The 21,275-nt window shown below is 39.1% G+C and overlaps 4 protein-coding genes and 1 pseudogene across 12 annotated transcripts; 1 reads left to right on the top strand and 4 right to left on the bottom strand.

Annotated features, from left to right (window-relative positions):
* LOC120551604 lies at positions 1-1,796 on the bottom strand (annotated as a pseudogene).
* An 857-nt stretch (positions 1,797-2,653) lies between these two features.
* On the bottom strand, positions 2,654-8,147 carry LOC120550682 (dual specificity phosphatase 29-like). 6 transcript variants are annotated; one of them, XM_039787355.1, is made up of 4 exons: positions 8,052-8,147; positions 5,473-5,657; positions 3,856-4,076; positions 2,654-3,083 (listed from the first exon to the last, which is right to left on the bottom strand). In XM_039787355.1, exons 2-4 carry the CDS (start codon positions 5,625-5,627, stop codon positions 2,857-2,859), a joined length of 603 nt encoding a protein of 200 aa, XP_039643289.1. In that variant the 5' UTR covers positions 5,628-5,657; positions 8,052-8,147; the 3' UTR covers positions 2,654-2,856. The 6 variants fall into 6 exon arrangements, with proteins under 6 accessions (XP_039643289.1, XP_039643290.1, XP_039643287.1 ...); XM_039787356.1 differs by lacking the exon at positions 8,052-8,147 and adding an exon at positions 7,325-7,769; XM_039787353.1 differs by lacking the exon at positions 8,052-8,147 and adding an exon at positions 6,995-7,313.
* zgc:153981 (dual specificity protein phosphatase family protein) lies at positions 7,881-11,683 on the bottom strand. 2 transcript variants are annotated; one of them, XM_039787363.1, is made up of 4 exons: positions 11,374-11,682; positions 11,131-11,168; positions 10,951-11,034; positions 7,881-10,418 (listed from the first exon to the last, which is right to left on the bottom strand). In XM_039787363.1, exons 1-4 carry the CDS (start codon positions 11,499-11,501, stop codon positions 10,207-10,209), a joined length of 462 nt encoding a protein of 153 aa, XP_039643297.1. In that variant the 5' UTR covers positions 11,502-11,682; the 3' UTR covers positions 7,881-10,206. The 2 variants fall into 2 exon arrangements, with proteins under 2 accessions (XP_039643297.1, XP_039643296.1); XM_039787362.1 differs by having other exon boundaries at positions 10,951-11,168; positions 11,374-11,683.
* LOC120550678 (sphingomyelin synthase-related protein 1-like) lies at positions 10,327-20,468 on the top strand. Of its 3 annotated transcripts, XM_039787345.1 has the most exons (7): positions 10,327-10,356; positions 10,592-10,698; positions 15,723-16,298; positions 17,576-17,671; positions 17,780-17,897; positions 17,983-18,133; positions 18,684-20,468. In XM_039787345.1, exons 1-7 carry the CDS (start codon positions 10,342-10,344, stop codon positions 18,986-18,988), a joined length of 1,368 nt encoding a protein of 455 aa, XP_039643279.1. In that variant the 5' UTR covers positions 10,327-10,341; the 3' UTR covers positions 18,989-20,468. The 3 variants fall into 3 exon arrangements, with proteins under 3 accessions (XP_039643279.1, XP_039643277.1, XP_039643278.1); XM_039787343.1 differs by lacking the exons at positions 10,327-10,356; positions 10,592-10,698 and adding an exon at positions 14,627-14,816; XM_039787344.1 differs by lacking the exons at positions 10,327-10,356; positions 10,592-10,698 and adding an exon at positions 15,539-15,638.
* LOC120550684 (dual specificity protein phosphatase 13-like) lies at positions 12,411-14,402 on the bottom strand. Its single transcript, XM_039787361.1, has 3 exons — positions 14,112-14,402; positions 13,789-14,006; positions 12,411-13,642 (listed from the first exon to the last, which is right to left on the bottom strand). Exons 1-3 carry the CDS (start codon positions 14,360-14,362, stop codon positions 13,449-13,451), a joined length of 663 nt encoding a protein of 220 aa, XP_039643295.1. The 5' UTR covers positions 14,363-14,402; the 3' UTR covers positions 12,411-13,448.
* Positions 20,469-21,275: the final 807 nt, after the last annotated feature.

Below are 21,275 nucleotides of genomic sequence, written 5' to 3'. Positions count from 1 at the left end.
TATGTGATTTTTGTTGTTGTTGTTGTATTGAACAGATACAAAATTCCTTGTTGAAAGAAAATCTCTTCCCATGCTCTACTTCTCCACTCCTTGATGTTGTGTTGTTTTCCTCTGCAGGGCCAAGGAAGAGTCCAGGTGACAGAGTTGATTCAGAAATCCAACATTTGGAAGAATGTTTCTGTGCCTGCGAACAGCCTGCACTGCAACTTTGTCAAAATAACAAAGTTGGGATGAAAACAAACTGACTGTACAGGCGTAAAATGTGGAAACAAATCTCACATAAGTGTCAGGTTGCTTCATTCATACGATTCTGAAATAGTTTTTCTTATAGATTTTGGTGCAAAATGCAAAAAATAGATTCTCTTCAATGAAAAAGCAGATCTTTGTCCACATAAAACCAAGTAAAAAAATAAATAAAAAAGCCTAGATGAGAATGCCTTGATGAAGATAAAGAGCAAATGTATGAACTCTGGAGTCGCCAAACACCTCAGTAGGTCATGATCCCCCTTTTTTTTAACACCTTTACACTTACTTATTTTTAGATTTTTTTTTTTTGGAGAGGGACATCTTTCTTGTACAAGTTGCCATGCAGCAGTTTAATATTTATTTAGTCCCTCTGGCATTTTATATATATTGCAAACAAATTCTGCGTTTTTGGGTCATCATTTTTAAGATTTAGTTGTAACATTAGACAATGTGTCTGGTCACATTTTTTTACCACAATATTTTTCTGTGGCTCAAATGGATGAAATGTACCTTTCTGACTCAGGGCACCATGAATAAAATCAGCCGTCTCAGTGAAGATGGGCTGAAGTCAAAATCTTTACAGTCCGGTGCTTCTACTCCATGATACTGTATGTTGGTGTCTTTGTAGAAACGTGGCACAGTGTCAATGTGCTGGGGACCATCTGCAGCATTCACCACGTGTTATTCCCAGATCCATTAACAGGGTTTTATGCTGAGCTGTAGTACTGTAAACGACACAAGCGATGAGACAAGGAATGTAGCCTTTGGAGATTTTTCTCGCCTGTGGCCAGCTCTGTAAGTGTATGTTTGCAAACGCATCGCTGGTGACTCAAATGTACAGATTTTATATTTGTTCCATGAGTTGGCCAAATACAGGATTTGTTTGCAGCAACAGTTTCACAATCAGATCACCATATTGCAGAGGGGCCCTGAAGTGAGAATGTTACTTACACGTCTCCAATGTAGAGGTTGGGCCAAACCTCGTTGACAGCTCCAGTGGGGTGTCTGTTCCTTAGCAGAAGGCTGAGCAGATCGCAGGTGGGTGGTGTCTGATACTCTGGCTCCTCCTCTGGGCTCATGTCTGCATCTTTCACTTTAGTGTTGTTGTATAATTATCACTCATTATATTCGGCTCAACACTTAGATAACGGTTCGATAATTTCCCCAAATAGGCTACTTGATGTTCCCGGATGAAAAATTTGAGAAGTTATTTCCGCTGTCGTGCTAGTTTTTCTTCCTGTAGGCATTTGGAAAGGAACCACAGTAAACTCTAACCTCTTTGTTGCAGATTGCTTTCCATCGGAGCAGAGTATCAGTGTTGTTTAGAGGCTGAGCCCCGGTGGAACAAGACAGCTGAAGATGCCAGAGACTATTTATTCCTCAGATGACTGTGGCAGAAGCCAGGTTGCTTTTGTTGTGACAACTTTAACTACAGAACCACAGCAGTGTTTACAGTTGTAATATTGTAAGTGATTTAACATGGTGAGGAAGTTGCCACGTCGCGTCAGTTCACACCACATCAACGTGTACCTCATTTTAGAGAATTTAAAGGATAATGCTGGTGTTATATTTATCTTTTCATTTATTTAGCCACTGCCTCATATTATCATCCGGAAACTATTATAACTACTATTTGGTGACATATTTCCTCATTATGATGGACTGCATTTTTCATTTCTGGAGAGAAGCTCAGAGTCAGGCAAACAGTTTACCGTTTACACTGCTGAGAGCCACTACAGCGGTTGTTGACAATCTCAACTCAAGCTCCCTTTAGTGGCTGTTTTGTTTGCCAATTTTGCCATAGAATTATAGAATTTAGTTGTTGTTGTTTTTTTTGGGGGGGGGGGGAATGTTTTATGCTTTCTCTCTGAGAGTTAATGAAAAGAACGGCACCACTCTCATGTTTCTGTACAGATTAAAACAAATTTTTGATTTAAGTATAACATGCTAATAATTAGTGAGATTAAGAGGGGCCATGATAGCTGTCTTCCCCTGCTTCCAGTCATTATGCTAAATAAGCTCTCCTGGCTCTAGCTTAGCATATTTAGATACCGAAATGAAAGTGGTATCAATCTTCTCAACTATCTCCCAGCAAAAAAAATAGCCAATGAGCACATTTCCTAATATGTTTTCGTTGACAAAGAGTTCAATGTTGAGATTCATTCTTTTGAAACAGCAGTTAACAGTAGTTTAGTAGTTGCTCTTCCTTTTAATATGTCACCCAGTGTAACTTCATGACTCTTTGGAGAATAATGGACAGGACAGCTAGGTGAGAAAGAGGGGGAAGACATGCAGGAAATTGTCACAGGTCAGACTCGAACCCTGGACCTCTGCATCGAGGCATAAACCTCTATGTACGTGTGCACCTGCTCTACCAACTGAGCTAACCCGGCCACTGTAGTCACTGTTGGTTTTGATCTTTAAATCGTAGTTTATTACAATAAAAAGCCTTTAACGTGATTTAAGTCACTTTCATTTCTTCACAAAAAAAATTAAATTTGTCTACAAAGAAAAGGCAATAAGAGCATGTTTTTACATTCATATCTTCGCTGGAATATCTACTACAAACTCAACAGTATAATCCAAATTTATCGACTGATGGATTTTATCTCAAGTCTGCCCGTTGGCACTCCAGCTCCTGGATGATCCCTGGCAGTGCAGCTTCATGTCCAGCTCTCTGAGCTGCTCCAGGAAACCATTGTTAGGTGAGATGTTCCTGTTGGCGCTTACAGCTTTGATGGCGTCCACCAGTGTCATGTTCTCGTAGATCATCAAGTAGGCCAGAACCAAGGTGGACGAGCGGCTGAGACCCATCGCACAGTGGACAAACACTTTACCTGCCAATCAGCGGAAACAAAACTCAACATCACTTCCTGCTCAGTCTAGAGCTCAGCCATCCTCTACAAGCTCCATGTCCATAATTACAACCATGCAATGACTTTATTCTAGCCGCCTTTTTTTTTTTTTTCTCTATAAAAAAACCCCCCAAAAAAAAAAAAAACAAACAACCACAAAAAAAAAAACAACAAAATAACAAAAAAAAAAAATAAAAAAAAAAACCCTTTTTTTTTTTCCGCTTGAGGATTTGGGTGCTTTTTTTTTTTTTTTTTTTTTTGTTTTAGGGGCAACGCGTAATTGAACTGTCTTGGCTTCTGTGTATTTCTGCTGGGGATTACTGTAGGCCCCGCCACACACTGGAGCCCCAGATCAGCCAGCATGTGAATAAGGAGGCCTCATCTTATTACTGTCATGTCAGATACTGACTTTACTTTGCATAAAAGGCCAGGCAGACACAGGCCACAAACATAATTGTGTAATTTCCATGTCCAATAAAAGTGTTGCTTACAAATTACCAGGGCAATCCATTTAAAAACAATTTTCCTGGCCAAGGTCTGAGTTTATGAGAAGATTACCGTGGGGGAAAGATATTAGCTTGATATTATGTTTAGTGTTTGATTTGCATTTTAATGACTGATACAACTGGGGGCTGCTGTAATGGGAATTGACTGACACATTTCTGTACTTTGGCTTGCAGAAAAAAATTTGTCTCCCACAAGTTAATGTGTGAAAATGTTAAGAAATGCCTTGAGCCCGGTGAAAGCTCCTCACCTGTGGGCGAGCTCAAAGCGTTCTTGATAAAATTGGCTGCTGGGTAAAAGAAGGGACTCAAGTTAAAGGTTGGCATGTCAAAAGCTTCCACTCCATGATAAGTGATTTTGGTGTCACGGTAGTAGCTGGGGCCCGTGTTCACGTTGAACTTCCCATCAGCAGCGTTAAGTACATGGGTGATGTGGTGAGCCTGGAGTGTCCTCTTGTCTTTGGCTGCATACCTAAAGGGGAAAAAAGCATAGTTATCTCTCAGGGCAGAGAAGTGAAAGAAGGGTTCATCATTTCCAAGCATACATATGACCATTGTGCAATAAAAAATGCTTATAAATGATTTTAAATGTGTCATATTCATGATAAATAAAACATTTACTAATGCTTTATATATTATTAATAAACTGTTTGTGTTGCCAAGTTGTGGACCCGCATCTAAGTTATGAAACCTTTTGGTTGGTGTAACATAGTAGCTTGCTCTGTTCACCCAAATAACAATAACAATAAAAGAATAAATACATAAATAAATAAATAGTGAATTGAAAAAACTTTCCCCCAAAGAAATAGTTAAAAACTGGCAGCCAGGTCTGTGGATTATCTGGGGCAATGGAGATAATGTTTCTTGAAAAATAATTATTTGCTATCTTATTTTTATTAATGTTTCTGTACTTTAAACACCAACAATCATATTTCTGTGGTAACAGAAATCCCAGAGACGGATGTCTAAACCTGTGCAATATATTTGGCATGTTGGCTAGTTAGAATGTTCATGTGTTAATGCTCCATCTTTAGCTAATTTGTGTAAAAGTAGAAGTTTAATAATGTGCTAATGTTTAGCGTATGGCTAAGGTTTATGTTAGCATGTTAATGTTGCAAACAGTTAGCACGTTAACATGCTAATGTTTAGCATATTTGTCTAACATAAAATTAATAAATGGGTTCAAAAGCTGGCAACCCAAAAGTACTGTTTAGCTACTAACTTCTTAATGAAGAATGAGATGTTTTTTTGTTTTTTTATAGAACCTGAAATGACTTTTTTACCCACTAGGGGCCAGCAGAAACAAACTGTGAACACTGACATATAACCTTAAAGGTGCTCTAAGTGATGTGACGCATTTTTTACATTTTTCGTCACATACAGCAAACATCTCCTCACTGTCCGCTAGCTGCCTGTCCCCTGAACACACTGTAAAAAAACGCGGTCTCTGAAGACAGCTCAGACTCCACAAACGGCAACAAAAACAAACTGCGCCAACCTGCACCATGAACCATAACAAACAGTGTTCCAGCCAATAACTGACAAGAAGGAGCTGGTTGAGCCATCACTGCAGCAGCATTAGTGCGTAGGCTACTTCGTAGGCTACTTCCACAATGCGTATTCATGACATTCTTAAAGCACCTTTAAGTCGATATGGCGTACTTGTTAGCTAACAAGTAGTGAGATACACAAACAGACCCTGAAATGAGTCAGGTGGCAATTCTATGTGAGTTCATCACTAAAAACACATTTTATGTACAAGTATATTTGTTAATATAAAATATTGGTGCTGCTTTTACTATTAATAGTTTTGTAACCCTTACATTGGTGACACTTTGTATATCCTTTATTAGTATGCCTGGTCTCACATGTCTCCAATGTAGATCCTGGGCTGAACCATATCCAGATGGCTGCTGGTCCCTTTCTTTGTCCACATTAGCCTCTGAAGCTCTGAAGCCGGGGGGGTCTCATACCTGCTGTCTGCCCCCTCAGGGCTCGCCAAGCAGCTGAGGCCTCTGGGCATGTCTGGATGCTCCACTTCTGCTTTTACAACCTGTCGCATAAAGTACCACATATGATATTCTAACAGAGTTTAACTGGGACTTTAAAGCAACACTAAAGAACTTGTCCTGCTTCGTTCCCCCTTCAGGTTGGAAGCGGAATTGTTCATTACATTACATTATGCAAGTTTGCCAGATCGGGTAGTGGATCTGTAGTTTGAATGAACTGGACAATGTAATGTAATGGACAATTCCGCTTCCAACCTGTAGGGGGACCGAAGCGGGAAAAGTTATTTAGTGTTGCTTTAATAATCAGCGGGGTTGTTGAACCAACAGAACTGGTCATTACTATGGAATTGGGACCACACCGAGAAGCTGATAGCATCAAAAGCATCAGAAATGTTTTTCTTTACCTCACTCATCTACAGTTTAAGAAAGGAAATGTGGATACAGTTTGAGACATCATTTGATACTCATTTGGATGCTGACTTCTAATAGGCTATATACAATAGAGAGGCAACACTGAAAGAGAAATAAAATGTGGGATTACAGTGAGGATGGTTAATTAGAACATTAGGTATACAGGCCTATCGCCTTTTTAAATATAGACTATAATTATGCCAATAAAAGCACTTCACGCAGCAAAGGACCACAAGAACGCATAATTGTAAGATGACCTTATGATGCTCTCATTATTTTAGTTCAGTAGCACTTACGTAGGTTTATTTATCTCCAGAGATACAGAAAACAGCTTTTAATTTTCTGCAGGCAGCTCCAACCTGTGCATTTACAGTTGACACACTAGGCTTGTGAGACTTATACTATGCATACTGTATACATTAGCATCCATTTAGGCAGTTGTGTGAGGCTGAGGACGTACAAACAATGTGTATGCATTGTTATAGTAAGGAAATTGTTGGCAGCTCAGCTTCTGTCACGGCTTCTGTGTGCGAGTCTCGTTCCTGTCCTGCCGTTAACCAATCAGCTTATCTCCTCTAATGGCTCTCTGCTCACCACACACCTGGCTACAATCGGCTCATCAACCCAAATCAACCCTGGCTTTCCTTCCACTCATCGGCAGATTGTTATTCCACTCTGGTAGCTACGCTCAGACGCCTAGTAGATTCTACTCGAATTTCCGCTGCGTGGCAGGGCATGGCTCTACTCAACTCGACTTGCTCCGTTTTGGTTAATTAGCAAAAGTTGTGGATAGTACCTGGTACTTTTGGTACCACTTCCTTTCGAGGTTCCAAGCGAGCTGAGCCAATACTACAAGGTGGAGTTGAAGCACTGCAGACCGCTGATTGGTCAGAGAGAACTGTCACGAACGCAACACGCGACATCCTGTACAAACCTGCCATTTTCATTTTCGAAATTAGGCATTTGTTACCTCGTCTAATGCTTGTTTGTTCACTGTCCTCCAGGAATCCTGTTTGCTCGCCTGCCAACTCATTCCCTCTGCTTCCCCTTGCCGTTCTCCAGCCATTCACTTACCTTGACCTGTCATCTCCTGCTACAGTAACTCCTGCAATTAACCTGTAATATTTGATTTGCTTCCTGGTCTGTGTGCTGCGTTTGGGACCACCTGCCAACAACTCCTAAAAGCTTCTTATTTGCATTCTGCTTGTGTGTGGAGACATAATGTGGCACTCAGGGTTTGGAGACTTATTGTCGTGTCCACAGGGATAAGTTGTTCAACAAACAAGTCTGTTTTACTGACCTTTTGTTAAGCTGCCAGGACATAGGAGGTGCACTCAAACATCATGATGGCTCTGTCTGCATGGGCATGAATGTGTGTCGTTGTATGCAAGAAAAGCTGCATCTGACCCAGCATATACTCCATGCATATGAGTGCGTGTGTGAGTCTTGAAGGCAGAGTAAAATTGTGTCTTTGCACAAGTACAACATGTGCCCGGTATACCTGGAAGCTCTTCTTTCTCCTCATTGATCTATAAGTACAACCCTTCCCTTCCTCCCACAGTCGGGGTAGAGAACTGATTTCCCTGGTGCACATGTTGAGCTGCAGCGCTGCTTTCATAGCCTCCCCCCTTAGGCTAACCTGTCCTTCCTGCTCTACTTCTGTGTAATTAAAGACACTATGTATGGGAAAGTGCCCACGGTTAATATGGAGGGCAAATAAAAATGCCTTTTTTTTTTTCTCCTCCAGGCTTCTTCTTGGTGGTTTAATGAATTACACTTCCCTCTTTAGCCTTAGATTTGTGAGCAAATGAATAAAAGAAGAAAGTGTGGTAAAACCATAAGGCAATGCAGTATTGTCACAGTACATCCTAATTTATTAAAAGTGCTTTACAGTATAAACATGTTTACCCTTCAAACAAAGGTATAAGTACTTTAAATCCATACACTGTAAAGTCTAATCAATATTTTCCAACATGGACTTCTATCTGCAACAAATCCGTAACAACATATTGTTAGCAGACACTTGCCTTGGCTGGAAACGTTGCTTTTCAAGGTCTCTCTGTAAAAGAGCTACATGTGGGTCGACAGCACAACTGTCTGCGTTCTCCTTGGTAATCTACCCTGCAACCTTTTTTGCTATTTTAACATCTGAATCTCAGCCCAAAATAATTCTGGCATCATCTTCTGCATTCCTTTAAGGTTACCCGAGCTACCAGCAGACGAGGGAGGATAGGACACAGCTTTTTCAATAGCAACAGAATTAGATCAGTGCTGCTAAGCTTAAATCTGACACAGTCGCTACTGAGATTCTTCTCTACAGTGATGTGTGTTAAAATTTACACCTGGGCATTTGGTCACATCAGGAGTTTCTGATCTCTTTTACTATATATTTGGATCATTTATAAATGATCCGCATATAAAGTAAATAAAACAGAAAAACTGATATAAGGTTTACAGTTAAAACTGTGATGTGGACATAGTCTTGGCTAAAGCATAAAAGTAGCATGTCAAAAAGAATTACACAAGAAAGATGAACATAAGTACAAAAAATACGTATCTTATACAATAGATATATTTTTATCATGTTTCTTTGCAAAACGTCCAAATTTAATATTATTTTTCGTGTATCTAAATAAAATATCCATAAACGAAACCATTTGAAATTGAACATCTGACTCCAACAATACAAATATGCAATATATAATTCAGTTTGTACTACATGTGTGATACAATGAGGTTGAGCGATAATGAATTATAACAAATAGGAACCATTGCTGTCAAACTACTATATAGTAGATGCATGTGTGAACCTTTTTGGACAATCAAAAGATCTGAAACCTTTTGATGTACAGTGATGATCAGCTCAACTAGCTTGACAAATACACCAAAGGAATTTCATTCTGTGAACACTGATGAGTTGGTCTTGTTAAAGAGACGGGTGCTGTAGATTGATTCCCATTTTTAGTTTGAATGTTGAATTGCAGAAACATGAATCTTTTCTGAGTCGTCTACAGAGTTTACAAAAAAACTGATGCTTTGTAAACACATTTTTTACGTAAGAAATTTGGTCCATTCGGCTGTAAATAAAGTGAGGTGCTGAAGAAAATTAAATCTTACAAGAATGAGAGGTAACTGAAAGACATAAATAAATAAATAGTCATAAAAGCTCCATCAAATCATTAGCATTCATTGTTCAGTCTTGTCTCTGTTTTCACTTTGCGTTGCATCAAGTTTCCAAACTGTCTTTTTGTTAAGACATTATTTGTTTTTAACATCACTGCCTCTAAAAACATAAAAAACAAAAGAACAATAAAGTCCTTAACCATGGTAGCAGGTCCATGAGAAAGTTATGTAGCTTGTTATAAACCAGACACCTACATTTTATTCTAATTGAGAGACAACTTTACAACTCCTTTACCACTGGTGATGCAAGCAATGTAAAGCTTGGCCTCAGGGTGGCGCCAGAGAACAGGCCATGTCAGAGCCGTATACGGCCCTGGCCAGGTTATGTTACCGCTACATTTCTGCGTTGTCAAATTTTCCGAGACTTCTTTCCAGTTTGAAGTGTACTTTGTGTACTCAGCTGTTTCCTGAGCTGAATGCTGACATGTTAGCGTGTTAACATACTGTCATCATGTTTTAATGCATATTAACAACTAGCTTACATGTTGTTGGCATCTAATATTTACAATACCATGTCAGCATGCCAACATTAGCTTTTTAAATTGCTAATATTTTGTATGTAATGCTTAGTATGTTAGCATGTTAACCTGCTAATGTTTAACTCAGCGTAACTTTCTAATATTTAGAAGACGGCATTACGTTCTGAAACATTGATTCTGAGTTTAAAAAAAGAAAAGTTATGAGTGTGCAGATTTTCTCCTTACGATAACATTTAGTAGGCCTATATTAATGTTATGTCAACATTCAACATGCTAATTAAAAACTGAGGGCTGAGTTATTATGTGTAGTTAAATGTGTGCAGCTTTCCCATTCTTTTTATTTTTACGTTTAACATGCCAACATGATAGATTAACCTACTGTTAATCTCATTTCATTAGTTGAACTAAATTTCATGACAATCTATTAGAAATATTTCAGTCTGGACCAACAGACCGACCGGCATCACCATCCCTAGACATAACGCTGCTGTGTGGCTAAAAAAGTGTAAACTTCTCTTGATTACAGTATGTGACATGTTTTCTTTTTTCTTGTTAGCTGAAGATCCAGATCCAACAACAAAGCCAGGAAATTCCTGTTGGGGTAGATGGCTCTCTTCTCGATCAATTTCTGCAAAGCCCGTTTGAGCGTGAGGTGATGGTAGATCATGAGGTACGCTAACACCAAGGTCGATGACCGGCTCATTCCCATGATGCAGTGCACCAGAACCTTCCCTGAAGAACAGACAAGATGAGGGAGAGAGAGGGGTGGTGTGAAGGAAGGATTAGTGAGAGGCCTCTGTCTTATTAATATCATACATGACTACCCGTCTCACACTTTGGCCTTTCTTTTTTTCTGCTGTGAGCTAAAAATAGTGCCTACAATTCATTGCCTTTGTTCATTTAAGGTCCCTTTGCAAGCTGGGCCCGACTGTCTCTTTAATCCAACTCGTCCTCCGCTTGAAAGCTTCTTTGAAAGGAGCCATTGTCACATTATAGACTTAAATTCTGCAAGGTAAGACCCTTATTACTACTTCTGGCTGAAAATACTCTTACATACCATTACAAGTGTGTTACATTGTGGTAACAAGTGACATTGAAAGGACGGTATGATGGGAGAATTTGAGTGGATTGGTTTATTAAGGATTTATGGAGTGAAATAAAAGATGTGATGTGCAGGAATAAAAAAAAAAATAATTGATATTTTTTACAGCAATTAGTCACTATGCATGCATAAGACAATTAATGTGAAAAAGAAGAGTCTTACCATCAGGTGCCTTCAGAGCTTTATGAATGAAATCAGCTGCAGGCTGGAAGTAAACATCCAGATCAAAGTGTGTTGAGTCATCTGCTGGAATGCCACAATACACAAAGCCGTTGCCATAAAAGCTTTGGTTTCCTATGCTGCCTCGCTTGGAGTGAGCAGCGTTTAATACATGAGTTATACCTAATTTCTGCAAAGCGGTCTTGTTTTGGGCTACTGCCCTAGCAAGACAAAGAGACAGAAAGAGGTTCAAGACTTCTGTGAACACTAAGCATTACAGCACAATGTTTTTGTACCATAAAAACACAATCATGTGCAGGAGTTATATAAAAGATGACAACAACAGTTTAATTAATTTACAAGTAACAGGTTTCACATTTCCTTGTGAGGCAAACTCCTTAAGTCTGAAATGAAATGTATACTTACACATTCCCTATGTATATGTTTGGCCAGACCTCATCAACTTGACTGAGATGTAGTTTGCACGAGTCCAAAACCTTCTGCAGATCCTTCACACTTAGATATTCTTTTCTCTTGCCTTTCAAGTCTGACATTTTAGGTCCTAAAACCCCCGTCTTGGATCGATTGCTGGTCCAAATGTTTGCTGTATCAAAGCAGTTCCCGTCCACTCTGGCTCAGGATGATCTGTACGAACAGGTGTTTATCTGCGGTCACTGAACAGTTACCCAATTTAGTGCTTAACCTAGCGTGTAGTCTTACTCGTGCAGAGGGCAGAACAACAAACAGAGCAGCCCGAGCTCTGCTTTTCACACTGCTGTGGGACTCTAATTTAATAAGCCTCAAACAAAGAATAATTTCATAATGCAGTGATAATTGGATGCAATTATGGACAAAATGTTTAAGTGCATTGCTTATACTGGATGACAGAAAGTCCACTTTAATGCAGCATTTATGGACCAGAAATATTGAAACAGCTTAATGCAGCTAGTTTACTGCTCTGAAATAAATATTGTGTGAAAGCAAATCAGCTCAAGAGGGAAAAAATTAAGCTTTGCCGCTGGCTTCGAGTGTCTCTTTTAACCCTCCTATTATGTGGCAGGTCAATTTCACCTATTCCAGCTTTTAAATACAAGAAAAACATAATTAACCTCTCTTTTAAGCCTTGAAATGTATGGACCTCTCTTCATTCAGGGTCATGAACATGTATGTAAAATGTGGTGCAATGATGTTTTGTAAAAAAAAAACTACTGCTGTTGTATACAAAAAGTCAATAAATGTCTACAGTCATTTTGACCTGGAGACATTTATTGATTGATTGCTGCATCTGCTTATTGATGTATCTACAGTGGTTTGTGTGGTTGGACCAAATCCCACCTGATACAGTACGTACATAAAAATGTGATTCTGGTGAGATGCAAGTTTAATTGTGTGTGTTCCTGTGTGTGAAGGAGCTCAGTTGATACTGTGCATACACAGTGTATTAGACAAGCTGTTATCCAAGCATTTATTAGAAATATTCAATAATTTCCACACTTTCTCTCCATCTGATTTACAAGATGTAAGAAGAGACCATTGGAATCTAAACTCTCTCATGTTATATAGTCAACTTCCTGCCAAGGCAGATTGTCAGGTTTCAAAGACCTACTGTATGTTCTTAGAAACTGTAAAATGTTTCCAGCATTTGATTCCATTACATAAAATTGTCCAAAATCCAGTCTACCACTGGAACCACAAGACAGAAATTAAGAGGACAATACTGACACTACACTACACTACTGACACTGTAAAATGCAGGAAAACAAAAGACATTTGCAGGAACATCTGCAGTTATTGTAAATGTTGCTCAGCATGTGAACAGTGCGAAAAGCAGCTGAGATTGTCTTGGCTGTTAAATCCTTGACAATAAAAATTGTGCACAACATAAGACCACTGAACACGCATACACTGATAAGGGGTTTTACATGGTTTTAAGAAGCTGATGGTGGGGCCATGGCAGTGATTTTATAAATATTGAGGTCATGAGTACAAATTCTACCCTAGTGCAACTCAACACATCTAAGAAAGTTTAGAGAAGGCAACAAAATAAGGATTTTTTTTCTGAGAATTAAGAATAAAAAAATTTCAACATTTAAAATCTACTTAACTCTGCTTACAACTAAATTATCCAGTGTTCTAACCATCTATCTAGTGTTCATGTTGTTTTAAAGTGAATACACAACACATCACAGTGGATGTACATTTCCTTCAACATAAAACAAATTCTGGATTCTGAGTCTTAAAATGGATTCTAAGGGTAAGGTGTAATGATTTCCTACTAATATAAGGGTCAATATCCTGTGAACAGGCAGCATGAGTCACATTAAACACAGCACCCGGGTCAATAGATTCAATACCATTCTTGAAACAAACTGATTACAGTCAAAAGTACATTAACTCCCTCCACTGGCAGACGATGAATTCTTCATTCATCTTGAGGGAAATGGGCTTTTGAGGTTCAGTAATTTAAAAAAAAAATCAATTTTTGAGGTGCAGAGGATTACTCATGATGTCTTGCGTAGTTTCATATCCAAAGCACGAAGCTGTTTGAGAAACCCTTTGTTTGGGAAAATCCATCTGTGCTCTTTGACCTTATTGATAGCCTCTAGCAGGGTGTAATGCTGGTGGATCATTAGGTAGGCTAGGACGAGGGAGGCAGACCTGCTCACTCCAACTGCACAGTGGACTAAAACCCGAGCTGGTGAAGAAGGAGAAAAAGATTATAATTAACCTAAAGCATGAGGTGATACTGGGATTTTATTCCGGATATGATGAGTGACTTGCATTGAGACCTGAGATAAAAAATAAACTGAGTGACAATAAAGCAACACGATGGGTATTTACCACCAGCCATGTCAAGTGCACTCTGAATATACTCAGCAGAGGGAAAGAAGTAGCGAGAGAGGTCAAAGTACGGTGAGTCATCTGCAGGCACTCCATAATAATCCACAGTGGAGCCATAGAAGTTATGACTCCCCTGACAGTGCATGCTCCCATGAGCTACATTCAGAACATGAGTGATTCCCAGCTTCCACAGACTGTAGCGATCATTGGCCACTGACCTGTTGACAAAGGAAACAGGAATTGTAACCAGAAACACATTAGAAGGAAACAATCTAAATATCCTTTTATTTTATAAGCTGTCAAGAGCAATGTCAAATACTTACATGTCCCCGATGAATAGGTTAGGCCAAACTTCATTCACATGATTACCAAATCTTTTTCCTCCATACAAAACCTTCACCAAGTCTTTGACAGATGGAGTGGCAGGAGAAACTGCTTTACTTTCCGGTAGATTGTTCATAGATGACTGGATGGATCTTTGTAGTTGCTTACATAACTCTGAAACTACCCATTTGTATGACTTTTTCCTCCAACATTTATTTTTCAACTTCTGTTGAGGCTTTACTATAACCATGTTGGTATTGACAAGGACAGGTGTCCTTGGTCTAAAATTAAATCAGTGACCCATAATCAAAATTTTGTCCAAGCTCACGCCTCTAAATCTTTTATATATACATGTTGTGGTATTTTGTGGCCTTTCTTTTATTTCACAAAGACGTAATTTCTTTGATCATGATAATTTCAAGAATGCAGAATTAAAGACTCTGCAGTGGACTCTTTTCACCAGTAGGTGTCACTGTTGCTCAGCTGGAGCCCCGTGTGTCCGATTTTACGTGCGCAGCTACTCTGGACATTACCGCCTTGTGTTGTCAACAGTGCTAACGAAGCCAGGGCGAAATGATTTCCAACAAGCCCGTGTTATTGCAACATAAGCAAATACGATTTCTCCAGATTCTTGTAAGATGCCATTTAGCTAGCTAGCTAAATAAATACGTTTCCGTATCGTCTTCTGTCACATCTCAGTCCGGGTGAGTGAGCGTTAAGGTACACGCATTGATCACGATAGCTCATAGCTTGCTAGCTAACGTTAGTTAGCTAGACTTGAATTAACGTTAGCATGCCGGGGAGAGTTGCTGTGATAAAACAGAGGAGGCTTTCGCTTGGTTTCATGTCTACCCAAGGCATGCTTGTGGTTAAATCAACGTCAACCATGTGGTCGGCTAGTTATCTTAACGTTAACGTTACAAGATGTTGATAGTTCTGTTCGTAGAATTAGCTCCTGGCCCCACCTTATTGATAGCCACTGCCAGTGATGTGGGTTAATGCAGATGAAGTGGATGGTTTTTACTTGACAAAGTTACTGAGTTATAGCTGTTCTCTAAACCATACAAGCCACTGTACCATCATATCATGTAATCACTCAGCAGGTAGAGATGCTAACATTGTATGGATATCTTGGTAATCCTTGGTAAAGACTTTAGAGACAGGGTTTGTTTCCAGGGACACTGAAGTTAATCTTAAACGAGGATTATTCCTTTTAGTGTGTAGGATAGTGTCGGCTATAATAAGATTGGGGATAATAGCCCACAAGTCCTTATCTATAACTACTGCAAAAGTCAACATGTCTGCTCCTTCACCTACATTTTTAGGGTGTGTGCAAACTTATCTTAGCACATTCTTGGCACTGATTGCCTCATATTGCTCAAATTGTGAATGTTCAGCTTGCCTTTGTAGCTCAGGCATTGCTGTCTATGTGGCAGTGTTGCTTGGTTTGTATTTTAGTATTGCTGATGCAGTGAAAGTAAATGGTGCCTAATAGTGCTTACTCATTAAGATTCCTTTGTTTATTGGTAAGGAAGTCTATAAGGAACTGATATTGACCGTAATGGAGAGCTCAGTTGTTTGAGTTGAAATGTCGATGTTCTTTTCTCCAGCCTTCAGAGTGAGGAAAAGGCAATGACCCAACTGAGTGTCCGTCGCTGGACGCCCAAGCATGTTGCCAAGTGGCTGAGGGAAGAGGGCTTCTGTGACTATGTGGACTTGCTATGCAACAAGCACCGACTGGATGGCACCAGCCTGCTCGCCCTCAGCGAGTATGACCTCCGCTCACCACCTCTGGAGCTCAAGGTGCTGGGGGACATCAAGCGGCTGATGGTGTCCATCCGCAAACTACAGAAACAGAACATTGATGTGTTGGAGGAGCTGGGTCTTCCCTTTGATGGCTCTCCCACAGGAACCGGAGGCAGTTTGGACTGGCTGTGTAATGGAGAGTCAGGCAGAGACTGTGACAGCACTGACACCGCACCAGTGGGAGAGGAGTATCACCAGTACACTAATGGGAAGTACAAGCTGCAGACGAGGCGCCTGGATCCAGAGTACTGGAAGACCGTGCTAAGCACCATCTATGTGGTATTTGTGTTTGGCTTCACATCCTTCGTCATGGTCATAGTGCATGAGAGGGTGCCTGACATGCGCACATACCCTCCGCTGCCAGATATATTCCTAGACAGGTGGGTGTGTGACAACTAAGACACTCTTTAAGCCTTATTTTTTCTGACCTGGGGCAATGGTCAGCCATCAAAAAACAACAAAAACATTTGGCAACTTTGAAATGCCATACATTCAAAATCGATATATAGATAGACCGATAGATGGACTTTATTAATCCCAAACTGAAATTACTGTGTTACAGCAGCAAGGGGCAAGGACACACTCACTCACACACAGACAGAAAATACAAGAAATATACTAGAAATAATAAATAAGATTAAAAAAAAAAATAGATAAAATAAGATCACAAAAGTGATACCAGGAAAAGAAAAAATACCAGAACACCTACTGAAAAAAATACTTAGAGGAATGAATAGAATGTACATGTATATACAAGTGTAGAATACAATTTACAACCTACATACATAGTATATATATCAAAATAAAATATGTATAATAAATATGAAATCAGCACCATCTAACAGCCAAATGCTGGTAAAATATAATCTATTGAGTGGCTGGTAAAATTAGAACAACTACTAGCCATTTGGCTGGTGGATGAAAAAGTAAATTTTGAACCCTGTGTATATTTATCACAGATTATTTGTTAGACTGCAACAGATGGTGGACATTATAATTGCCCTACTTCCTTGTAGCATGCTTCTATTATTGTCCTCACATATTCCTGATGGGTTTTTGGTTCAAAGAGACCTTTCAGTGGTTTTTAAAGTGACCTACTTTGTAGTGTGACCCGTTGCTTATGACCAGCTTTGAGCTTTTCATGGAATGTCTTGTCGTGTTTATTGGGAGAGCTGATTTGTGTTTTTGTTTTTTTGACACGATAAAACATAAAGAAGCAAGTTGCAGCTTTTCTGTTAATTTAGTGATATTACAGTCCATATTTTGTTATCTAATCTAACTTTAAACATAGAAATTAGAAGCTGTTTGAAATATGTAAGCCTTAACTGTAGTATTTTAACCCAAAATATGTTACAAGGGTCTTTTTAGGACAGAGTCTAAGGAGTTAATTCAAGATTTATCTTATGACTTCATTGTTGATTAATGTCTCAATTTTGGATGGTTTACTTTATAAAATAGAAAACCCCATCAAATTGCTTGTTTTGTTCAACCAACTGTCCAAAACCCAAATATATTCAACATACAAGGATACACAACAGATAAAAGCAGAAAATCCTCACTTTTAAGAAATTGGACCAGAGAATGTTTGGAGTTTTTTTATTGATAAGTGACTAGTCATTTCAGCATTAATCTCTCTTTTTTTCTCTCTGTTCAACAGTGTGCCTAGAATACCATGGGCCTTTGCCATGGCAGAAGCATGTGGAGTGATCCTCTGTAATATCTGGGTTCTGGTTCTGCTGCTTCATAAACACAGGTACAGTAGAGTACAATGTTGTCACCGCAGGGATTGGGCTGTCGGATACCTACAGTGTGTCCCTTTAAACCAATGCAATGGACGTTAACTTTGTCTCGCGACTTGTAGGTCTATCCTTTTGCGGCGCATGTGCAGCCTCATGGGGACGGTGTTCATGCTGCGCTGTATCACCATGTTTGTCACCTCCCTGTCTGTGCCAGGACAGCACCTGCAATGCTCAGGAAAGGTAACACATAACTTGTTTTCCGTGTGTCTTAAACGCTACATCTCTGCCTCTTTAAAAGATCACAGTACTTATTCTCCCCCTCTAGATGTATGGTGACATGTGGGCCAAACTGCAGCGAGCTGTGGCCATCTGGAGCGGTTTTGGGATGACACTGACAGGAGTGCATACATGTGGTGACTACATGTTCAGCGGCCACACAGTGGTCATTACCTTGCTCAACTTCTTTGTCACAGAGTGTGAGTAGCTTTTTTTCTTTATTTTTAGGGTTATTTTTGGGGCATTTTAGGCCTTTATCATATACAGGACCGCTGAAGATGTGAAAGGGGAGAGAGAGGGGGAATGACATGCAGCAAAGGACTGAGCCTTTGTACATGGGGTGCACGCTCTACCAGGTGAGCTATCCAGGCGCCCCATGTGAGTAGCTTTTAAGTCTGTCCGGATGCATTCATGAACATTATGATAAATTATGAGCAGTTATTAAAAGCTGTGACATCAGAAGGTTGAAGTACTAAATCATGAGGAAGACTCATGTAGAGGAAGAAAAAAATGTAGCCATATTTGGGAACATTGTCCCTTTGTTGCCATCCACTGTCCTTCTTCGGCATTACAACTGAAATAGAATAACAATTAAAAAAATAGCCTTCCTCAGTCTGACCTGGACAGAAATAGTCACCTAAGGATATGATAGATTTCTGGATGGTGTAGTAAAAACTCCAAACGACAACAGAAAAAAGCTAATTTGTTCAATGTATCTTCAACTGTTCTTTCTTCTTAATTCACAAACAGACACCCCACGAAGCTGGAACTTCATTCACACGTTGTCCTGGGTCTTGAATCTCTTCGGCATCTTCTTCATTTTGGCTGCACATGAACACTACTCGATTGACGTCTTCATAGCGTTCTACATCACTACCAGACTCTTCTTGTACTACCACACTCTAGCCAACACCCGGGCCTACCAGCAGAGTCGACGAGCTCGCATCTGGTTCCCCATGTTCTCCTTCTTTGAGAGCAATGTCAACGGGCCCGTCCCCAACGAGTACAGTTGGCCTCTCTCTAGACCTGCTGTGATGAGGAGGCTTATTGGATAATGAACAGCCGCAGCGGTGCTGTCAGACACGTCTTAGCCTGTGCTGTTTTAGTCTGCTTTGTCAAGTTGCCAACTGAGGCAGTGTGTGATATCTTCATCAACAAAGACTACTGTTGTGATCCTGTTAGCACCGAGGCCTGATGGGATACACAGAGCCATACCTTCTTATATTCCGGGGCTTGTCTTCAAACCTGCCTCCCCTGCCACCATTTTTTACGCGGATTAAACAAAATCCACAAAACACTGCAGAGTTTCTTAAAAGCCCCATTAACACTCTTTGCTTGATTTGAAAAGTGAACACAGTGGAGATGTGTCTCATTTATTGGTTGTTTATTTGTCCTCCTAAAGGGATATCATTTTATGTAGCATTAACTGCATTTTTCAGTACCTCTCAACTTAAAGACTTACTCATATGTTTGTTAAGAGTATATTTGGATAGCACATGATAAAAGGAAGCAACATCGAAAAATTCTCAGGCAGCAGTGTCCGTAATCCTTCACAGCAGTTTGCCATTTTCTGTGCAATTAAAATAGCTATTAATTTCAGTGTTATGAATCTGGATTCTTGACTGAAAGTTTTGGCTCACCTCCCACTTTGTAATTTATCAAAACATTACTCTATAGCCCACTATTAAAGCAATATGTAAAGATCTACATTACACTTTTTTCTATATAGCAAAATGTTCATCATGTTGAGAAACAGGTGTTACTTCTTTGCCATTGTTTGAAAGTCTTTCATTCCTTGAAACAATAATTACATGTTGACAATGTTACTAAATGTTGAATGTAGAGTTAATTCATGGCTCATTGAAGGATACAGTAAAGTATGATAATTTCATTATCAGCCAAACACATGGAATCAAAGATTTATTTCCAGCTGTCTTAAATATAATTCCAATTGCCAATTACCTTGAGTGTTATGATAGGTTTCTCTGTGTAGAAATGTCCCAAATATTTCATGTTTACTGTTGGATAGTTGTGTAGTGCTTTTTTTTTTTTTAATCATACAGTGTAAATGATAATCTTTGACATTAATCTGTAGTAATCGTTCTTGAAAAAGGATCCTTAAATTTGTATGTATTTGTTAATATTAATTTATTTCATTATTTCGTAACAGTCAATAGGTATTTTTATATTTCATACAGTGTTACAGCAACATGCACATGGAGAAATATGTTTACAGTTGCTCTTAACTATGTATTTATTTGAAACACAATGTGCTTTTTAAGTGTAATGTGGATTTCAGATGGCTTCTACATTTCACTGAGAGTGAAACTTGTAGTAAGAGAGATGTTGTAATTGATGTGGTCATTACATCATGTTAGAAACATAGTAGAAACCTGGTTATTCTAAATGGAGATGACCGTATACAACACATCCTTTCATTGTGAAATGATGCTGGTGTTCATATGCTCATGCAAAAACATTACTTGTTTTGTGCCTCGTTCAGTCATTTCCATCATTAAAGAGCTGAAATTTAAAGAACAGTTTCTGAACTTATTTCCCCCACTGCACCTTATAATAAATGTGCATTATAAATAGGCTTATACTGTGCATAGTCTTCAGCATGAGAGATGATCAGTTTATAAAATTGTCGAAAGCTAATGTTTACTGTACATTTTAGCCAATAACAAGCCTTGGATGGTGAGTGGACACGTATGGGCACATACTTAAAACTAAAACTTGATTAAGGTGTGATAAATGTGATAGTTTCAGGACTGTACCAGTAAATGTGAGATTTTTGAATATTCTGTTGACTAGAAAGGACATTTTTCATATGATTTTTCTCTTGGTATACACAAAAATAATGTACATTAGATAGTCATTTTATAAGGAGGAAAAACTGAGCTCCAAAGACATTTCTTTTGTGTTTTACACTTAGACTAAGATAGTTTTCTTTATGATGGCGTTATTTATACTAGGGTAGGTACACGTCATTTAAAATAGCTACGAAGATCCGTGGACTGACACCAAAGCTAACTTTGGGCAAGTTTGACAGAACTAATTATGACATCAATAATATGAAAAATAAGAAAGCGGTTACTGTATGTTTGATATTAATGAATGTTGTATATTTTCACGTTTCCCTGCTATTGTTATTGTCGTTTTTTGTTTGTTCCTGATAAAAAATAAAAGTTAAGTAAAACGTTAGTATCATAGACTGTAAATAATATTAACAGTCTATGGTTAATATTTACAGTCTGTGGTGTGAGGATCTTTGCATAGACAGTATATAAGGATCTTTGACGTTACATTAGCGCATTGGTTACTATGGTGATTTAGAGGTCT

Source organism: Perca fluviatilis, chromosome 21, assembly GCF_010015445.1.
Source record: "Perca fluviatilis chromosome 21, GENO_Pfluv_1.0, whole genome shotgun sequence".
Taxonomy (NCBI): domain Eukaryota; kingdom Metazoa; phylum Chordata; class Actinopteri; order Perciformes; family Percidae; genus Perca; species Perca fluviatilis.
Note: the sequence above shows the minus strand (reverse complement) of the source record. Positions and strands in the feature narration are given on the sequence as shown.

Excerpts from the sequence above, each read along its gene's own strand:
- LOC120550682 (XM_039787353.1), bottom strand. The coding sequence starts at position 7,090 with ATGGCTGGAGAACGGCAAGGGGAAGCAGAGGGAATGAGTTGGCAGGCG. Across the intron at positions 5,658-6,994 it reads ACAAACAAGCATTAGACGAG|GTTGTAAAAGCAGAAGTGGA; the intron begins GTAACAAATGCC and ends TTTATGCGACAG. Across the intron at positions 4,077-5,472 it reads AGGATCTACATTGGAGACAT|GTATGCAGCCAAAGACAAGA; the intron begins GTGAGACCAGGC and ends TTTCCCCTTTAG.
- zgc:153981 (XM_039787362.1), bottom strand. The coding sequence starts at position 11,501 with ATGTCAGACTTGAAAGGCAAGAGAAAAGAATATCTAAGTGTGAAGGAT. Across the intron at positions 11,169-11,373 it reads AACATATACATAGGGAATGT|GGCAGTAGCCCAAAACAAGA; the intron begins GTAAGTATACAT and ends TTGTCTTGCTAG. Across the intron at positions 10,419-10,950 it reads AGCTCTGAAGGCACCTGATG|GGAAGGTTCTGGTGCACTGC; the intron begins GTAAGACTCTTC and ends TCTGTTCTTCAG.
- LOC120550678 (XM_039787345.1), top strand. Across the intron at positions 17,672-17,779 it reads CTGCTGCTTCATAAACACAG|GTCTATCCTTTTGCGGCGCA; the intron begins GTACAGTAGAGT and ends CGCGACTTGTAG. Across the intron at positions 17,898-17,982 it reads ACCTGCAATGCTCAGGAAAG|ATGTATGGTGACATGTGGGC; the intron begins GTAACACATAAC and ends CTCCCCCTCTAG.
- LOC120550684 (XM_039787361.1), bottom strand. The coding sequence starts at position 14,362 with ATGGTTATAGTAAAGCCTCAACAGAAGTTGAAAAATAAATGTTGGAGG. Across the intron at positions 14,007-14,111 it reads AACCTATTCATCGGGGACAT|GTCAGTGGCCAATGATCGCT; the intron begins GTAAGTATTTGA and ends CTTTGTCAACAG. Across the intron at positions 13,643-13,788 it reads TGCACTTGACATGGCTGGTG|CTCGGGTTTTAGTCCACTGT; the intron begins GTAAATACCCAT and ends CTTCTTCACCAG.